At 35.7% G+C, this 19,357-nt stretch overlaps 1 protein-coding gene across 7 annotated transcripts in view; it reads right to left on the reverse strand.

The window, feature by feature from the left end:
• Nucleotides 1–19,357, reverse strand: part of ADAM18 (ADAM metallopeptidase domain 18) — a 107,165-nt gene that overhangs the window by 50,010 nt on the left and 37,798 nt on the right. For all 7 annotated transcript variants that reach the window (XM_032288136.1, XM_032288135.1, XM_032288130.1 and 4 more), the window contains 2 exons: nt 11,738–11,874; nt 9,765–9,948 (listed from right to left, as the gene is read on the reverse strand). In XM_032288136.1, coding sequence (XP_032144027.1) covers nt 9,765–9,948; nt 11,738–11,874 — 321 coding nt within the window. The remainder of the gene's footprint in view (nt 1–9,764; nt 9,949–11,737; nt 11,875–19,357) is intronic.

Consider the following 19,357-nt stretch of genomic DNA (forward strand, 5'->3'; position numbering starts at 1 on the left):
AAAAAATCAGGAGACAAGAGATGCTGGAGAGGATGTGGAGAAATAGGAACACCTTTACACTATCGGTGTGAGTGTCAATTAGTACAACCATTGTGGGAGACTATGCAGCCATAAAAAACGATGAGTTCATGCACTTTGCAGGGGCATGGATGAACCTGGAAACCATCATTCTCAGCAAACTGACACAAGAACAGAAAACCAAACACCATGTGTTCTCACTCATAGGTGGCTGTTGGACAATGAGAACACATGGACACAAGGAAGGGAGCATCGCAGAGGGGGGCGGGGGGGGGGGGGGGGGTAGGGGAAGGATAGGGGGGGGTGGGGAGGTTGGGAAGAGATAACATTGTGAGAAATGCATAGCAGGAGTGATTGCTTTCCCTCTTCCCATTAGATAATAGAAAAAGATTTTATATGATATCCAGTTGTCTTTTCTTTTTTCTTTATGTTTATAATGTCTTTGCCGTCTATAATAGGTCTGTTAAAAGTGCCTATCAATTTGAGTAATTTGTAATATTCCTGTTTCCTTAGGACTATTGAGTTTTATGTATTGATTATCAAGACCTTCTCCATGCCAAGAGTCTAAAACAATATCAGTACTTTTTTTCTTATATATTTTTTGCTAATTTTAAGGCTGACAGTCTTACTTTTTGTAAAATGTATTCCTCTCTATGCTGTGGAACACTTGTTCAAATATAACCCATCATAATATATTCAAACACAGGTACAAATAAGGTACATGCATCCACACATGTATGGGTGAGTGGATACACAAAACAGAGCTTTCATTTGTGTAAAATGTTGGATATTTATGAAAATACACGTGTCAATGCCCTTTCAACAAAGAATACCTAGAACATATCTGTAGTGTTAAAAATTAGGCTTAGTGCTTGATGCAGCAAAGCACACACACCACCAGGCACTGTGGAATACTTCAGTAGGATGGTTATAATGATAAGATCTGGGGTATTCTGAATATACTGAAGAGTCATTCCTTACCCACTGATACAAATGACATATTACTATCAAGATAATTACAGTATCTTTCATTTATTCAATCAACAAGTATTTATTGATCATGTGATACTTGCCAGGCAGTATTCTGTGTATAGTTGATACAATAATGATCAAAATATGGACTATCTCTTTCATTGTTCTTATTGTTTATTCTTTTGCCAATACCATATATCATTAATCACAGCATTTTTTACATGGTTATTATTCCAAATTATTAAAGGGTATTTGGTTAGTTTTTATTTCCCTATGAAATTTAGAACCTGCTTTTGTAGAAAAATAGTTCAATTTGGGGAGATATTTATGGAGACTTAATAGAGATTTAATTGCATGTAGCTTGACATTAAGCATTCCCTTTTCAAAAAAGAAAAGCTTTTTTATTTTTATTTTTTAATTGTACTTTAATTTCTGGGGTACATGTGCAGATCATGAAGGATTGTTGCATAGGTACATACATGGCGAGGTGGTTTGCTTGCCTTCATCTCCCCAATCACCTATAACTGGTATTTCTCCCTACGTTATCCCTCCCCATCTTCCCCACCCCCACTGTCCCTCCCTTAGCTCCCCCAACTGACCACAGTGTGTGATATTCCCTTCCCTGTCGACATGTGTTCTCATTGTTCAACACACGCCTATGGAACATGTGGTGTTTGATTTTCTGTTCTTGTGTCAGTTTGCTGAGAATGATGATTTCCAAACTCATCCATGTCCCTATGAAGGACACAAACTCATCAATTTTTATGGCTGCATAGTATTCCATGGTGTATATGGGCCGCATTTTCTTTGTCCAGTCTATTGTTGATGGATGTTTGGATTGGTTCCAAGTATTCACTATTGTAAACAGCACCGCGATGAATATAAATGTGCATGTGTCTTTATAATAGAACGATTTATAATTGTTTAGGTACATATCCAGTAATGGGATTGCTGAGTCGAATGGTATTTCTATTTCTAGGTCCTTGAGGAATTGCCACACTGTCTTCCACAATGGCTGAACTAATTTACATTCCCACCAAGGGTGTAAAAGTGTTCCTACTTCTCCACATCCTCTCCAGCGTCTGTTGTCTCCTGATTTTTTAATGATCGCCATTCTAACTGGTGTGTGATGGTATCTCAATGTGGGTTTGATTTTTGCATTTCTCTAATGACCAGTGATGGTGAGCATTTTTTCATGTTTGGCCTCTTAGATGTCTTCTTTTGGAAAGTGTCTGTTCATATCCTTTGCCCACTTTTGAATGGGTTTGTTTATTTGTTTTCTTGTAAATCTGTTTTAGTTCTTTGGGTAGATTGCAAAAATTTTTTCCCATTCTGTTGATTGTTTCTTTTGCTGTACTGAAGTTCTGGAGTTTTATTAGGTCCCATTTGTCAATTTTGGCTTTTGTTGCCATTGCTTTTGGTGTTTTAGCCATGAAGTCCTTGCTTATGCCTATGTCCTGAATGTTTTTGCCTAGGTTTTCTTCTAAGGTTTTTATGGTGTTAGGTCTTATGTTTAAGTCTTTAATCCATTTGTAGTTAATTTTAGTGTAAGGCATCAGGAAGGGGTCCAGTTTCTACTTTTTGCACATTGCTAGTCAGTTTTCCCAACACCATTTATTAAACAGAGAATCCTTTCCCCATTGCTTGTTTTTGTCTGGTTTGTCAAAGATCAGATGATTGTAGATGTGTGGTGTTGCTTCTGAGGCCTCTGTTCTGTTCTCTGTTTTGGTACCAGTACCATACTGTTTTGATCACTGTGGCCTTGTAGTATAGTTTGAAGTCACGTAGTGTGATGCCTCCAGTTTTGTTCTTTTTGCTTAGAATTGTTTTGGCTATGCAGGCTCTCTTTTGGTTCCATATAAACTTTGAAGTGGTTTTTTCCAGTTCTGTGAAGAAAGTCATTGGTAGCTTGATGGGGATACTGTTGAATCTATAAATTACTTTGGGCAGTATGGCCATTTTCACAATATTAATTCTTCCCAGCCATGAGCATGGAAAGTTTTTTCATCTGTTTGTATCCTCTCTTATTTCCTTGAGCAGTGGTTTGTAGTTCTCCTTGAAGAGAAGATGATGGGGTCTTCTAAATGTACAGTCATGTCCTCTGAAAATAGAGACAATTTGAATTCTTCTTTTCCTGATTGAATACCCTTTATTTTTATTGCCTGATTGCTCTGTCTATAACTTCCAATACTATATTGAATAGGAGTGGTGAGAGAGAGCATCCTTGTCTTGTGTCAGATTTCAGAGGGAATGCTTTCAGCTTTTGCCCATTCAGTATGATATTGGCTGTTGGTTTGTTGTAATAGCTTTGATTATTTTGTGACACGTTTCATCAATGCCTAGTTTATTGAGGGTTTTTAGCATAAAGGGCTGTTGAATTTTGTGGAAGGCCTTGTCAGCATCTACTGAGATAATCCTGTGGTTTTTGTGTTTGGTTCTGTTTATGTGATGGATTACATATATAGACTTGCGTATGTTGAACCATCCTTGGGTCCCTAGAATGAAGCCTACTTGATTGTGATGAATACGCTTTTTGATTTGCTATTGCCAATATTTTATTGAAGATTTTTGCGTTGATGTTCATCTGGATATTGGCCTGAAATTTTCTTTTTTTGTTCAGTCTCTGCCCGGTATTGGTATCAGGATGATGTTAATCTCTTTATGAGTTGTGGAGGATTCCCTCTTTTTTATTGTTTGGAATAGTTTCAGAAGGTGGTACCAGCTCCTCTTTGTATGTCTGGTAGAATTTGGCTGCAAACCTGTCTGAACCTGGACTTCTTTTTGTTGGTAGACTAATAATTGCTGCCTCAAATTCAGCCCTTGTTATTGGTCTATTCATGGTTTCAACTTCTTTCTGGTTTAGTCTTGGAAGAGCACAAGTGTCAAGGAATTCTTCCAGATTTACTGGTTTGTATGCATTCAGTTGTTTGTAGTAATCCCTGATGGTAGTTTGTATTTCTGTGGAATCAGTGGTGATGTCCCCATTATCATTTTTTATTGCATCTATTTGATTCTTCTCTCTTTTCTTTTTTATTAGTGGTCTATTTTGTCGATCTCTTGAAAATCCAGCTCCTGGATTTGTTGATTTTTTTAGGGTGTTTTGTGTCTCTGTCTCCTTCAGTTCTGCTCTGATGTTAGTTATTTCTTGTCTTCTGCTAGCTTTTGAGTTTTTTGTTTTTCTCAGTTTTGTTGTATCATCCAGCTCTTTGAAGTATTTGAAATATTTATTTTAAAAAGTGTTTATTAACTTTTCTTGTTATTTTACATAGTTTTAATTTTACTAGTGTAGTAAATTGACTTTTTTATTTTATGATTTATTGCATTTTTGGCAATACTATTACTGTTTCTTGTTGCTATTCACTCAAGGTGGTTGGCAAAATATTACAGAACAAATTTAGGGAAAGTTACAGATTATAGTCTCAAACCTTTTGGAATGCTAAAAGGTTTTATTGGGGCAATCCAAAGGCAACTAGTTGGTCCATTAAGTTAGGGAGAAAATAGGGAAGAGACTTTTCCAATTAAGTCTGTTTACCCCACATCCCTTTGTCTCTACTCTGTTTACTCATGTTTACATTGTGCTGGATGTCCCTCTCAGGGGGAAATCAAAGGGGAATTACCTGTTAATGGTGTTTACTCTGGGCCCAGAACCTAAAGCTTTTATCAGTCACATAACCACTCTTTTAACCATGCTAATTAGCCACAAGTGTGTTAACTTAGAACCTCTGTTGTAAAATCTTAAGGGAATAAATGTGTGGACAGACAGAGGGTCTGGGTCGACTGGTTGCATTTTCCCTTCTGAAGGCAGTCAACCACCATCCCTAGTTCAATTGAAACATTAATAATGGTGTGAGAGTGCATTCACTGATCTATCATTGAGTCAGGGTTTGCAGGTCAGGCTTCCACAGATGGTGACCCATGTCTCAGTTTCTCTCCCATTTTTATATTCAGCCTGATTCTGAATTCTCATTTGTTTTATTATTTTCATAAGATTGTTTTATATTTTGCAGAAATTTCTGTGTTCAGTTAATAAATGTTTCTTTTTTTTTTTTTTTTCCAGTAAGTAAAGTCATTTCTATGTTTTCTAAGTTGATGCATTCCAGTGATGATTATGGTCATTCTTACTTACTGTCAAATATGGTGGATATGCTTGTAATGACTCACTACTATGTATAAAATTTGGTAATTTACTGGCAGAAAGTTTCCCCAAATTGAGGATAAGTTCTGGTCCCAAGCATGTTTTTTTAAGGAAAGGGTATTTAGTTTTTTTCTCTATCAGTTGTGATAAGAATACATTTGTTTTAAAAAATTGTTTAGTGTAATCCTCTAATGGATACATTTACTTAGTTTGTGTTCCTCAGAGTAAACTTAACTTGGTTAAGATATTTTTATTCTGATTATTCTTCTGGATTTAGTTGCTAATATTATAGAAATTTGCATCAATGTTTGTTAAACTTTGTGTGCATGTGTGTGTGTGTTGTTGAATTTTTCTTTACTACTGTCATGAGTTGAATATTGAGTCTTTATTGTCTATCAGTTAGTCTAAATGGGAAGTTTTCCAAACGTAGTTGAAAGGTCTTAGGGAGTCTCAAAAATATTTTCAGTAGATCTATGAAGTGAAAACATTTTTCTTAATAATACTTAGATGTTATTTGACTTTTCTTTTGTGCTGGCATTTGCATTCACCATGCAAATGCACCAGCAGATAAAACTGCTGAGGCCATAGTATAAATTAAATCTGGTAGTCATTATATTATTCACAATTATGCACTCTAAAAAATCAACACTGTGCTTGATAAAGGAATAAAAATAATTTGTTAATTTTTAACCCTCAAATACTACTCAAGATTAGAAATATTCCATAGATGCTTTAAACCTTTGTTATATATTTTTGGTAATTTATTAATATTTCAATAATTGTAACACTTCTGACTACTCTCATAAATTAATACTTTAAATTTATATTATAAAATCACCAATATTATGAAGACATTAGAATGTATTAATATCTTAAATATGCTTCATATTTTAATGTTCTCTTTATCATTCCTAAATGTCCCTTACATGTTTCTTTAGCTTTACATAATAACAATGCCAAAGTTAATTCATCAATATTTCCAGGGTCCCCAATACCACACAGAGAATGATGATTAGCCAGAAAGGTTTATAGGACTTAGAAGACAGTTTGATTAGCATATAAGATTTATTACAACAGCAGAGCAAGAATACACACCTAGATTAGTAAGGGGAAAATACATATCATATAAAGTCTGCAAAATTCCTTACACAAATTTCATCAACCCAGTTTAAGAGAAAGCATAATGAGCATGCTCCCTTCTCTATTAGCAAAAAGGCAATATTGCATGTAATGCTTCTGCCTAGGGAAACCCATTTAAGACTCAGCATTTTTGAGTATGGTCATACCAGCATCCTGATCATGTACTTAAATGATCAGTCATAATTACCAAAATTCTAGATTAGGAATCAGGTGTCCATCATAAATTAAATTGTTCAACATCATAGTCTAGGAAAGCAAATCAACACTATCAACTATGGAACATTTAAAACTTCAAGTTCCCAGACCTGAACTGAAGGCCAACCTTACAAGCAGGTCTTTCTAAAGATGGCAACTTCAGGGCTGGTAGCTTAGCTCTTTTTGAAGAATATTGGATTAATATTTCACTGAATATAAATGTTTGCATTTGCTATTATTAAAATTATTACTTTGTTCATACTTATTTTATATTTTCCTAATTACAGGACTAGAATGTTCATATTATTCTTTTAAAAATAACTCTTCCATTACTTTCTTGTTAATTTACTGTCTTATTGACATGTCCATTGTTGAAAGTGGATAATTAAAATCCTCTCCTATTATTGTATGGCCATCTATTTCTCCCTTCATGCCCATTAATACTTTTCTGATATATTTAGGTACTTTATTATTGGGTACATTTATAATTGTTATGTATTCTTGATGAACTGTACCATTTTCACTAAGTAATGTCTTTTGTTGTCTCTTGTGACTGTTTCCAACTTGAAGTCTATTTATCTGTTGTTAACATAGCTGCCCCTTTCTTTTTTGGTTACTATTTGCATGAAATATATTCTTCCATTCCTTTACTTTCAGCCTATGTGGATCCTTAAAGCTAAAGTTGATCTCCTGGATGAAGCATATAATTTAATCATTTAAAAATGTCCATTCAGTTACTCTGTGTCTTCTTATTCAATAATCTAATCCATTTATATTCAAAGTAACTATTTATAGGCAAGAATTTACTACTGCCAATTTTTGTAGTTGATTTTTGGTTGTTTTGCAGATCTTTTTGTTCTTTGCTTCCTCTCTTGTTGTTTATCCTTGTGATTTGCTGATTTTCTTTTGTGTTAAGTTTTAATCTTTTTCTCATTTGGGCACCTACCATAGTTTTTTGCTTTGTGGTTATCATAAGGCTTAAATAAGACATCTTATAGTTACAATAAATTATTTTATACTGATAACAAATTAACTTCAGTCACATACAAAAGCTCAAGACTTTACCCTTCCCCTCAGTTTAAATGTCTTTAAAAATAAAGCATTTCTTTTCCTTCACATGTGGATATTCAGAGACAATGTGTTTTAGGTTAATATTCAGGTTTATTATATTGTGGGAATACATGTTTATTTTGAGATTTTTTAAATAACTATTTTCAGCATGATCTAATGCATGACTGATTTTTAAAATAACCCATGGAATTTTGAAAATTATGTATATTCTTTTATTCATTATAAAATTCCCTTGCTATTACATTGTGCTTTTTAGTGACTGTTGTTATACATTTTCTGATAATCGATTAGTTGTTTGATAACCTGAAAGAGGTATATTAAAGGCTTATAGGCTATGGATATGTACATATTCCATGTATTTTGTTTTATATATTTCAGAAACACTTCATTGGTTATATTAAGTTGAATATCTTGCCCATCTTTTTAGTTTTAACATTTTTAGTAGTTGCTATTGCTTTTATACAGTTTAATGTTTATAATTTGATTTTCTTTCATAATATGTCACACACATACTTGCTATTTGTAGTATTTGCTTTTTAAAATTAGTCATTTCAATATCAGGGGATCCTTAGAAAATATGTTTGAAAATTGAGAATTTCTAGGCCATTTTTCATGTAAAAATCTAATCAATTCTTTAACTTGAAGAAACAGGATTATAATTGTCTCAAATTTCCCTGAGGCTTTCTATATTAACTTAGATATTTTCATTCACCAAAACTATTTTAAATGTTTTATAGCAAGAGCTCAAGTTGGAAATGTGAAGTGTTGTTTACATTTATTATTCATATTGTCCTCAATTTTGAAAATAAATTATTTTAAAATGTTGATTAGAGAATATATGAAGTGCTCCTCTCCACAATTCAAATAAGAAAAATTGTAGTAGAACATCTGCCCACCAACGTTCAGGTTATAATGATGATGGGCATGTAAGGTACTCTTCAGAAGCATTATTCTGTTTTCAATACTCCCTAATGCAATGTTATTTTTACTTAGGTTTCTGAGAAGGAAATCTCAGCAGTGGTATACTAAGAAATCAGAGTAAATAACTTACGTACTACTCAGTATAATTTTGTTTGTGTCCTATTACTGCTGTTAAAAGTTACCACAAACTTAGTGGTTTAAAACAATAGAATCTACAAAGACCTAAAACAGATTTACAAGAAAAAAACAAACAAATCCATTCAAAAGTGAGCGAAGGATATGAACAGACACTTTTCAAATGAAGACATATATGAGGCCAACAAACATATGAAACAATGCTCTTCATCACTGGTCATTAGAGAAATGCAAATCAAAACTACATTGAGATAACATCTCATGCCAGTTAGAATGGCAATCATTACAAAAGCAGGAGACATGCTGGAGAGGATGGGGAGAAATAGGAATAGTTTTACACTGTTGGTGGGAGAGTAAATTAGTTCAGCCATTGTGGAAGACAGTGTGGCGATTCCTCAAGGATCTAGAAATAGAAATTCCAGTTGATCCAGCAATTCCATTACTGTGTATACATCCAAAAAATTATAAATTGCTCTATTATAAAGACACAGGCACGCGTATGTTCATTGTGGCACTGTTTACAATAGCAAAGACCTGGAATCAACCCAAATGCCCATCAATGATAGACCGGACAAGGAAAACGTGGCACATATACAACATATAATACTATGCAGTCATCAAAAACGATAAGTTTGTGTCCTTTGTAGGGACATGGATGAATCTGGAAACCATCATTCTCAGCAAACTGACACAAGAACAGAAAATCAAACACTGTATGTTCTCATTCATAGATGGGTGTTGAACAGTGAGAACACATGGACAAAAGGAGGGGAGCATCACACACTAGGGTCTGCTGGGGAGGCAGGGGAGGGATAGTGGGAGGGTGGGGAGGTTCGGAAGGGATAGCATGGGGAGAAATGTAGGTGATGGAGGCAGCAAACCGCATTGCCATGTATGTACCTATGCGATAATCCTGCATAATCTGCACATGTACCCTAGAACCTAAAGTAAAATTTAAAAAATTATATACATATATATATATAGAGAGAGAGAGAGAGACAGAGAGAGAGAGAGGTGGAAACATGATTCATACATCTTAACTCATCCTCATTATCATATTTTAGTCATTAATTAATGGCATAATTGCATATTTCATTCTATATATACCATGACAAACATTTTTTACATTTTATCAGAGACATCAAATTGTGCTTAAGTTTCAATTTTTGTTACTGACCTCTTTATTACCACAGTCACATTCTTCATTGGATTCCAAAATCCCATTACCACACACTGGTTGATTTTGATGTAATGGTTGCAAATTTGAAAACTTCTGAAGGCATTTAACTTCAAGTTTTGAAACAAAATATCTATAGTCGTGCATGCTGCAGTTGCTAAAAATCTTTATACCGCTGGCACTCCTAAAATAAAATAACATTCTTCAGGCAAATACACCTTGTGAATAAAACCACATCCAAACAACACTCCAAACATAATCATGCAAATCACAAGATAGCCACCACTGTATCTATACCTTAGCAGAGATTAAACTAACCATAATTAATTTTTAATTTCAATATTGCTTATCTTTAGCATTCTCTAAAAAGAAAACCTATTTTTTCCATCAAAGTAATGCAATAAGTTATGGTGGTTAAATCTATGTATCTACAGATCTATGTATTTACATATCTCTATCTCTATATCTAACAATCTATCTATTATTCCCTCTACACAGTGTGTTGCTCTTCTGTTGTATAGTTCAAGCTTTCTTCCTTCATTTCAGGGGGACGTCTGCTCAAATGTTACTTCCCAGAGAGATCTGTCTTGACAGCACTATTTTCAATTGTGTCCCCTCTTTATTCTCCTTCTACTTTCAATATTTTTCTACATAGCACTTTTGCATTATGTAAAAATAAACTTCATTAATTTTTATTTTCAAAACTTTATATTACCCAAACTTTATACTAAAACATAAGTCTCGGGGAGATCTTTATTTACATGTTCACAGGCATATTTCTACTACAGTATCTAGGAGAAAAGTCTAATAGATGTAACAGATATTTCAAATAGACAGTATGTGATATTGAACTACTTATCGCAACCATGTCTGTCTTCAGTTGCTGAATACTGCATTCGTTTAGTTGCTAAGGCTAACACGGGTGTGACCCTGGCCTCTGTTCTTTGTCTCACAATCCATACCCAATGCAAATACACATACATGCTAGACTATAACATAACCAATTCACAATTTTTATTTTCGTTACTTGTTAAAGTGATAATATTTTGGATTTATTGGGTTACATAAGCTATATCATTAAAATATATTACCACAATTAATTTCATCTGATTCCTTTAATTGTTAAAGCTTCTAGAAAATTAAAAATTACATATGTGACTCACATTTTATTTCTATTGGACAGCACCATATTAGACAATTATGTATTAGAGAGCACTATACCACTATGTTAGACAGTCGTGTCTGAGACAGCAATACTTAAACAGCAAAATCTGAGATGACAGGTTCTGAGTAGTCCTCTAAGCCTCCAAGGAAAGAAATGCAGAGCTGCTAAAGTTTCAGAGTTGGAAGTTTAAGAGCAAAGAGAAATGCTTTAGCTTATATTAACAGCCATTTGGTGTGGAACAAACATGAAAAAGTAAGAGAAATATTACACAGAATAATGTTATTTAATCAAATTCTCACTACTATTTAAAAATACTGTGTTTTAATATGAATAAGTATCACCAGACTTTTGCACTGTCATGCAAAAAGCTACAAATATTGGGCACTGAAATCGCTTCACACAAAATTAGTGTACAAATAAATAGGGACTCAGAAATTATCTTCTACTTGGACCATACAATTTTCAACTGAAAATTAAAAGTGTTGCTTACAAAATGAGATTTTTGTTTAAGATAGGTACAAAACAATTAAGTTTTGAAACCGCTACTTAAAAATTGGACATGACAAAAAAGAATATGAATGTGGTGTCAGTGGGGTGTGTGTGTGTGTGTGCATGTGTGTGCATAGATATAGATCAATCTATAGTATATATCCCTAAGTATACAGAATTTTTGTGTGATATCTCTTCAAGTGTGATATACCTTTCTAGCCATTTATGTGGTATTGCAAATAGAAGTTTAAAAACTTTATTGCATTTTGGAAACAGCCTTATAAAAATATAAGTAAAATTAATTAAGAAAACATCTTACACCGCTTCACGATTCATGATGCATGTAGCTCTCATACAGGAACACTGAGTGACATCATCATATGTTAATCCTACATTAAGGCCAAGCAGTTGAGCTATAATAACTGAAAATCCCTCCAAACCTATAGCATCTGGATACTAAAATAAAGGACATTAAGGAGAAAACTATTATGTGTGAAAACAAAAGCAAGTAATAACTTGAAATATTTTTGATCTTATCATATTTTCTATTTTAATACTTCTTATGTTGAGCATACTTCACAAAAATTATTTTGGTATGCCACTTATTTATCTGCCATAATTGATTAAAAAGCATGAAACAAATTGTGATATTCTCTGATTTTAAATTTTCCATGCTAAAATTCTGTAGCTTTGAACACATGGTATTTCTGATGCAATGAAACAAATTTATTTCACTTCATTAATTCATTCAATTAATAGATATCAACTCAGTGTACTCATGTGTCAGACATTGTGATAGACGATAGGAATATAATGGCATGTGTGAAAGAAAAATAATTTGTTCACATCTATAGCTTATATTATAGACAAGGAGAAAACAACAATAATCTGCAATAAACTTTCTATATAAAAATAGATTGTTACACATGCTCTTAAGAAAATAAGGTACTCCAATAGAAAATTTTATGGAGGAGTATAAAGGTTGTTAAATAAGGTAGTTATAAAATCTTCTTTGTGGAATTGATATTTAGGCTGAGATATAAAGTATGGGAAGTGACCCAACAACATGTGTATGTATAGGGGGCCTGAATGGGGACCTACCAAAGGTTTTGTATAATGAGTAAAGTGAAGAAATGATAGGACAGAAGCCAGAGATACAGACACAATCACACAAAAGAACTTTGGGCCAGGTGCAGTGGCTTAGACCTGTAATCCCAACATTTTGGGAAGCCAAGGCAGGAGGATTGCTTAAGGCCAGGAATTCAAGACCAGCCTGGGCAATATAGTGAGACTCCATTTCTACAAAAAAAAGTTTAAAAATAGCCAGCAAGGTGATGCACACTTGCAGTCCCAGCTACTCATGAGAAGGCAAGGATGACTTGAGCCCTGGAGTCTGGGGTTGCAGTGAGCTATGATTGCACCACTGTACTCCATCCTCAGCCACAGAGTGAGACCCTGTCTCAAAGACAAAAAGAAAACAAAAAATAAATTTGAAGTGAGAAGATATTAATAAATGGTTGCTAACAGTGTGGACTCGAAGTATTTTTCATATTATCTATCTTTGATAAATAAATTATGATATGTTTCTTAGCTGTTAATCATTACAAGCAAAAATCTGAGAACATGTCCAATTTTTCTATATAAATGTAAATTTATAACTAGAAAATGTATATAATGCACATCTAAAAGAAAAACAAGATTGTGTACATGTTTGTATATATGTGACTGAAAACAGAGATTTAGCAATATGAAAAATAAACTAATAAATATCCTTTCCTATTACCCTGTAATAAATATGGTTAAAAGTCACAGTGTCAGAATTTGAAAGAAGTTAAAGCCAAAACAGAATATGAAGCATGATATCTAGGCTGATCATCAAGTTTTGGGGCAATATATAAGAACCAAAAGCTAGACTTTTGATACTTGATCAGAGAGGGAAATATGGTTTTGCACTTTCAATATAAATGGTGTTCTTATTAAAAGAAGGTATTTAGATACAGTGACAGAGACACAGAAAGAACTTCATGTGAACAGAAAGGTAAAAATTGGGGTAATGTATCCATAAGACAAGAAATGCCAAAGATTGCTAGTAAACCAACAGAAGCTAGGGCAAAGGCAGAGAAGGGATTATCTTTCATAGCCCTCAAGAGGAACAACTCTGTTCGTCTTGATTTCAGAATGCTATTTTATCCAGAACTGTGAAGTATACATTTCTGTTGATTAAGTGCTTAGTTTGTGGTATTTTGTTATGGCAGTCCTGGAAATCTAATACAGTCCCCCAAATATATCATAACCCAATATAATATATCATAAAAGTGCCCAAGGCATGGGGAAAATACATTATATAGTGAGGAAGAAAGGTAGAATTACAGCAAAGTTCTCATTAGAACAGTGCAAAAGAGAAAACAGTAGGAAAACCTCCTTAAAACTACCACTAGATAAGGATGCTCTCTTTCACCACTCCTATTCAAAATACTATTGAAGGTTCTAGCAAGGCAATCAGGCAAGTGAAAAAAGGTATCTAAAGAGGAAGTCAAGCAATCCCTGTTTTCAGATAACATGATCCTATATCTAGAAACCCCAGGATCTCGTTCCAAATGTTTCTTAAACTGATAAACAATTTCAGCAAAATTTTAGGATACAAAATCAATATGCCAAAATCACTAGCATTCCTATACACCAATAATAGTCAAGCCAAGAGCCAAGTCATAAGTGGGCCCATATTCACAATTGTCACAAAAAAAAGAAAATACCTAGGATACAGCTAACTAGGTAGGTGAAAGATCTCTACAAGAAGAACCACAAACCACTGTTCAAAGAAATCAGAGATGATACAAACAAATGGAAAAACATCCCATGTTCATGGATAGAAAGAATCAATATTCTTAAAATGGTCATGCTGCCCAAAGCAGTTTATAAATTCAATACTATTCCTATTAAACTATCATTAACATTCTTCACAGTACCGGAGAAAATGATCTTAAAATTCATATGGAACCAAAAAAGAGAATAAATAGCAAGCCAATCATAAGCAAAAATCAAACAAACAAAAGACAAAAATAAAAACAAAACCAAAGCTGAAGGCATCATTCTTGCTCCTTGACTTCAAACTCTACTACAGGGCTACAGTAACCAAAACAGCATGGTACTAATAGAAAAACTGACACCTAGACAAATGGAACAGAATAGAGACCCCAGAAATAAGACCATAGACCTACAACTATCTCATCTTCAACAAACCTAACAAAAAGAAGCAAAGAGGAAATAATTATCTATTTAATAAATGGCAATGAGATAACTAACTAGCCATATGCAGAAGAATGAAACTTGACCCCCTCTTTACGCCATATACAAAAATTAACTCAAGATGGATTAAAGACTTAAATGTAAAACCCAAAACTATAAAAACCCTGGAAGACAAGCTAGGCAGTACCATTCAGGACACAGGCAGGAGCAAAAATTTCATAATAAAGATGCCACAGCAACTGCAACAAAACCAAAAATTGACAAATAGAATCTAATTAAACTAAAGAGCTTCTGCACAGCATAGGAAACTATTAATAGAGTAAACAAAAAATCTACAGAATGGGAGACAAATTTTGTAAACTATGCATCTGACAAAGGCTTAATATCTAGCATCTATAGAAAACTTAAAGAAATGTACTAGAAGAAAAACACCAATAACTCCATAAATATTGGGCAAAGGAAATGAACAGGCAATTTTTGAAAGAAAAAATAAAAAAAAACCTCAACATCCGTGATCATTAGAGAAATGCAAATCAAAATCACAATGAGATATCATCTTATACCAGTAGGAGTGGCTATTATTAAAAAGTCAAAAAATAATAGATGCTGGTGAGGTTTTGGAGAAAGAGAAACACTTATACACTGTTGGTAGGAGTGTAAATTAGTTCAGCCATTGTGGAAAATAGTGCAGTGTTTCCTCAAAGACCCAAAGACAGGAATACCATTAGACCTAGCAATTTCATTACTGGGTATATACCCAAAGGAATATAAATCATTCTAAATACTATGCAGCCATAAAAAAGAAGGAGATTATGTCCTTTGCAGGGACATGGATGGAGCTGGGGGCCATTATCCTTAGCAAACTAACACAGGAACAGAAAATCGAATACCACATGTTCTCACTTACAAGTGGGAGCTAAATGATAAGAAAGCATGGACATATAGAAGGGAACAACACACACTGAGGCCTATCAGAGGATGGAGAGGATCAGGAAGAATAACTAATAGGTACTAGGCTTAATACCTGTTGTACAGATGAAATAATCTGTACAACAAACCATATAATAAGGCTACAGTAACTAAAACAGCATGGTAGTGTTATAAGAACAGACACATAGACCAATAGAACAGCATAGAGAACCCAGAAATAAGACCACACACCTACAACCATCTGATCTAACAAAAACAAGAAAATGAGTAAAGGATTGCCTATTTAACAAATGGTGCTAGGAGAACTGGCTAGCCATATGCAGAAGAATGAAACAGGATCCCTTTCTTATACCATATACAAAAATTAACTCAAGATGTATTAAAGATGTAAATGTAAAACTCAGACCTAAAAAACCCTGGAACACAAGCTAGGCAGTACCATTCAGGATATAGGCATTGGCAATGATTTCATGAGAAAGATGACAAAAGCAATTGCAACAAAACCAAAAATTGACAAATGGGATCTAATTAAACTAAAGAACTTTTGCATAGCAAAAGAAATGATCAACAGAGTAAACAGACAACCTACAGAATGGCAGAAAATTTTTACAATCTATGCATCTGGCAAAGGTCTCCTATCCAGTACCTACAAGGAACATAAACAAATTTACAAGAAAAAAAAAAAACATTATAATGTGGGCAAAGGACATGAACAGACACTTCTCATAGGAAGACATATATGTGGCCAAGAAACATGAAAAAGAGTTCAACATCACTGGTCATTAGAGAAATGCAAGTCAAAACCACAATGAGATAGTGTCTTTTATCAGTTTGAATGGCTATTATTAAAAAGTCAATAAACAACAAATGCTGGCAAGGTTGTAAAGAAAAAGAAACACTTTTACACTGTTCACATGAGTGTAAATTAGTTCAAATTTTCTGGAAGAGGGTGGCAATTCCTCAAAGACCTAGACGCAGAAATACCATTTGACTCATGAATCCATTACTGAGTATATACCGGAAGGAATATAAATCATTATGTAATAAAGACACATGCACACATATATTTATTGCAGCACTAGTCATAATAGCAAAGACATGGAATCAACCTAAATGGCCATCCAGGATAGACTGGATAAAGAAAATGTGGTACATATACATCATGGCATACTATGCAGCCATAAAAGAAATGAGATTATGTTCTTTGCAGGGATACAGATGGAAATGGAAGACATTATCCTCAGCAAACTAACGCAGGAAAGGAAAATCAAATACCACATATTCTCACTTATAAGTGGGAGCTGAATGATAAGAACACATAGACACATGGGGGGACAACACACACTGGAGCCTGTTGAAGGTTGGAGAGTGGAAGGTGGGAAAGGATCAGGAAGAATAGCTAAAGGATGCTGGGCTTAATATCTAGTAGATGGGATGATATGTGCAGCTAAACAGCATGGCACATTTTCAACTAGGTAACAAACCTGCACATCCTGCACATGTACCCCGAACTTAAAAGGTGAAATAAGGCCAGGTGTGGTGACACATGCCTGAAATCCCAGAACTTTGAGGGATTGAGGCAGGTGGATCACAAGATCAGGAGATCCAGACCAGCCTGACCAACATGGTGAAACCCGTCTCTACCAAAACACAAAAAATTAGCTGAGCGTGGTGGTGCATGCCTGTAGTCCCAGCTACTCAGGAGGCTGAGGCAGAGGAATCGCTTGAACCTGGGAGGCAGAGGTTACAGTGAGTTGAGATCTCACCATTGTACTCCAGCCTGGCATCAGAGCAAGACTCCATCTCAAAAAAAAAATAAATAAAAGTTGGGAGATTAGGGGAAGATGGCTGACTAGGAACAGATCAGGATTGCAGCTCCCACTGAAAGTGCAGAGGGTGAGTGGATGCCGCATTTCCAGAAGGATTTTTATTGCCCACAGACCAGGAGATTCCCAGGCGGAGGAGCCCCACGGGTCACCAGCCTGGCTGTTTCAGCCAGCGCAGCTGTTTCAGCTCACGTGGCTGCTTTGCCTGCGCCCTGGCGTGGCGGTTCTCTGTAAAAAAGACACTGGTCCGGGTGCCCTCTTAGCTGGCAATTGGAGCCCTGAGACGGCAGAGTCGCCCATTCATCTGAAATAGCAAACCAGGCCAGGAGATTCCTAGGCAAAAAAACCACCAAGAATCTCAGTGCCTGCTGTTGCAGCCGGCTCAGTGAATCGCGGCACAGGAGATCCCGGCACTTTTTCAACAGGCCACTGGAACACTGGGAGAGAGTAGACCATTCAACAACAACAACAAAAAGACTCTGAATCAGGGAGCCAGGTGATCAGGCTTGGCTGGTCCAAACCCCCCCACAAAAAAAAAAAAAACAGTAATCAAAAACGCTCTGGCTTGAGAGTTTCACAACAAGCACAGCTGAACCCGGGATGGTCCAGCTCTGTGGGGAAGGGGCGTCTGCCATTACTGAGACACTCCACCACTACGGAGGCAGTCTGACCATCATGGAGGCAGCCCGCCATTGCTGAGGCAACCTGCCATTGCAGAGGCAACCTGCCACTATAGAGTCTGCCATAACAGAGGTGGGCCACCAATGCCAAGGCAGTTCTAACTACACCCATATAAACAGGACAGCAGGGAAGATCACATGGCAGCTGGGCGGAACCCACAGCAGCTCAGCAAAGCCTCTGCAGGCAGACAGTGACTAGGCTGCCTCCTTGCTGCGCAGGGCAGCCCTGAAAGAAAAAAAAAAGGCAGCAGCACAAGGGAAACTCATAAATAAAGCCCTAACTCCCTGGACAGAGCACCTTGGAAAAAATTTAAAAAAGGGGAGTTTATAAGTTCTGCTGCAGCAGACCTAAATGTACCTGCCCAGCAACTCTGAACAATGGAGCTCACAGCTCAGGACTTGAGCTCCAATAAAGGACAGACTGTCTCCTCAAGCAGCTCCCTGGCCCCCATATATCCAAAGAGTCACCTCATAAAGGAGAGAACAGACTGACATTTGGTGGGCATTCTTCTGGGACAAAGATAGCAGAAGAGGAAACTGGTAGCAACCCTTACTGTTCCGTAGCTGCTACAGGTGATCCCCCAGCAAGCAGGGCCTGGAGTGGACCCCAGCAGTCCCACAGCAGAGGGGTCAGGCTGTTAGAAGGAAAGCTAAGAAAAAGAAATAACTTCAGCATCCACAAACTGGAAGTTCGCTCAGAGACCCAATCTGAAAGTCAGCAACTACAAAGACGACAGGTGGATAAACCCACAAAGATGGGAAGAAACCAGGGCAAAAAGGATGAAAACACCCGAAACCAGAACACCTCTCCTCCTAAAAGGGATCACAACTCCTCACCAGCATGGGAACAAGGCTGGATGGAGAAGGAGTGTGATGAAATGACAGAATCAGACTTCAGAAGGTGGGTAATAAGAAACTACAGTGAGCTAAAAGAACATGTTCTAACCCAATGCAAAGAAATTAAGAACCTTGAAAAAAGATTTCACGAAATGCTAACAAGCATGGACAACATACAGAGGAATATAAGTGTATTGATGGAGCTGAAAAACACAACACAAGAACTCTGCAAAGCATGCACAAGTTTCAACAGCCAAATTGACCAAGCAGAAGAAAGGATATCAGAGGTCGAAGATCAACTAAATGAAATAAAATGAGAAGGCAAGAATACAGAAAAAAGGGTAAAAAAGAATGAACAAAGTCTCCAAGAAATATGGGACTATGTGGAAAGACCTAATCTACGTTTGATAGGTGTACCTG

Source organism: Sapajus apella, unplaced genomic scaffold, assembly GCF_009761245.1.
Source record: "Sapajus apella isolate SASKATOON/1434 unplaced genomic scaffold, GSC_monkey_1.0 scaffold21, whole genome shotgun sequence".
Taxonomy (NCBI): Eukaryota; Metazoa; Chordata; class Mammalia; order Primates; family Cebidae; genus Sapajus; species Sapajus apella.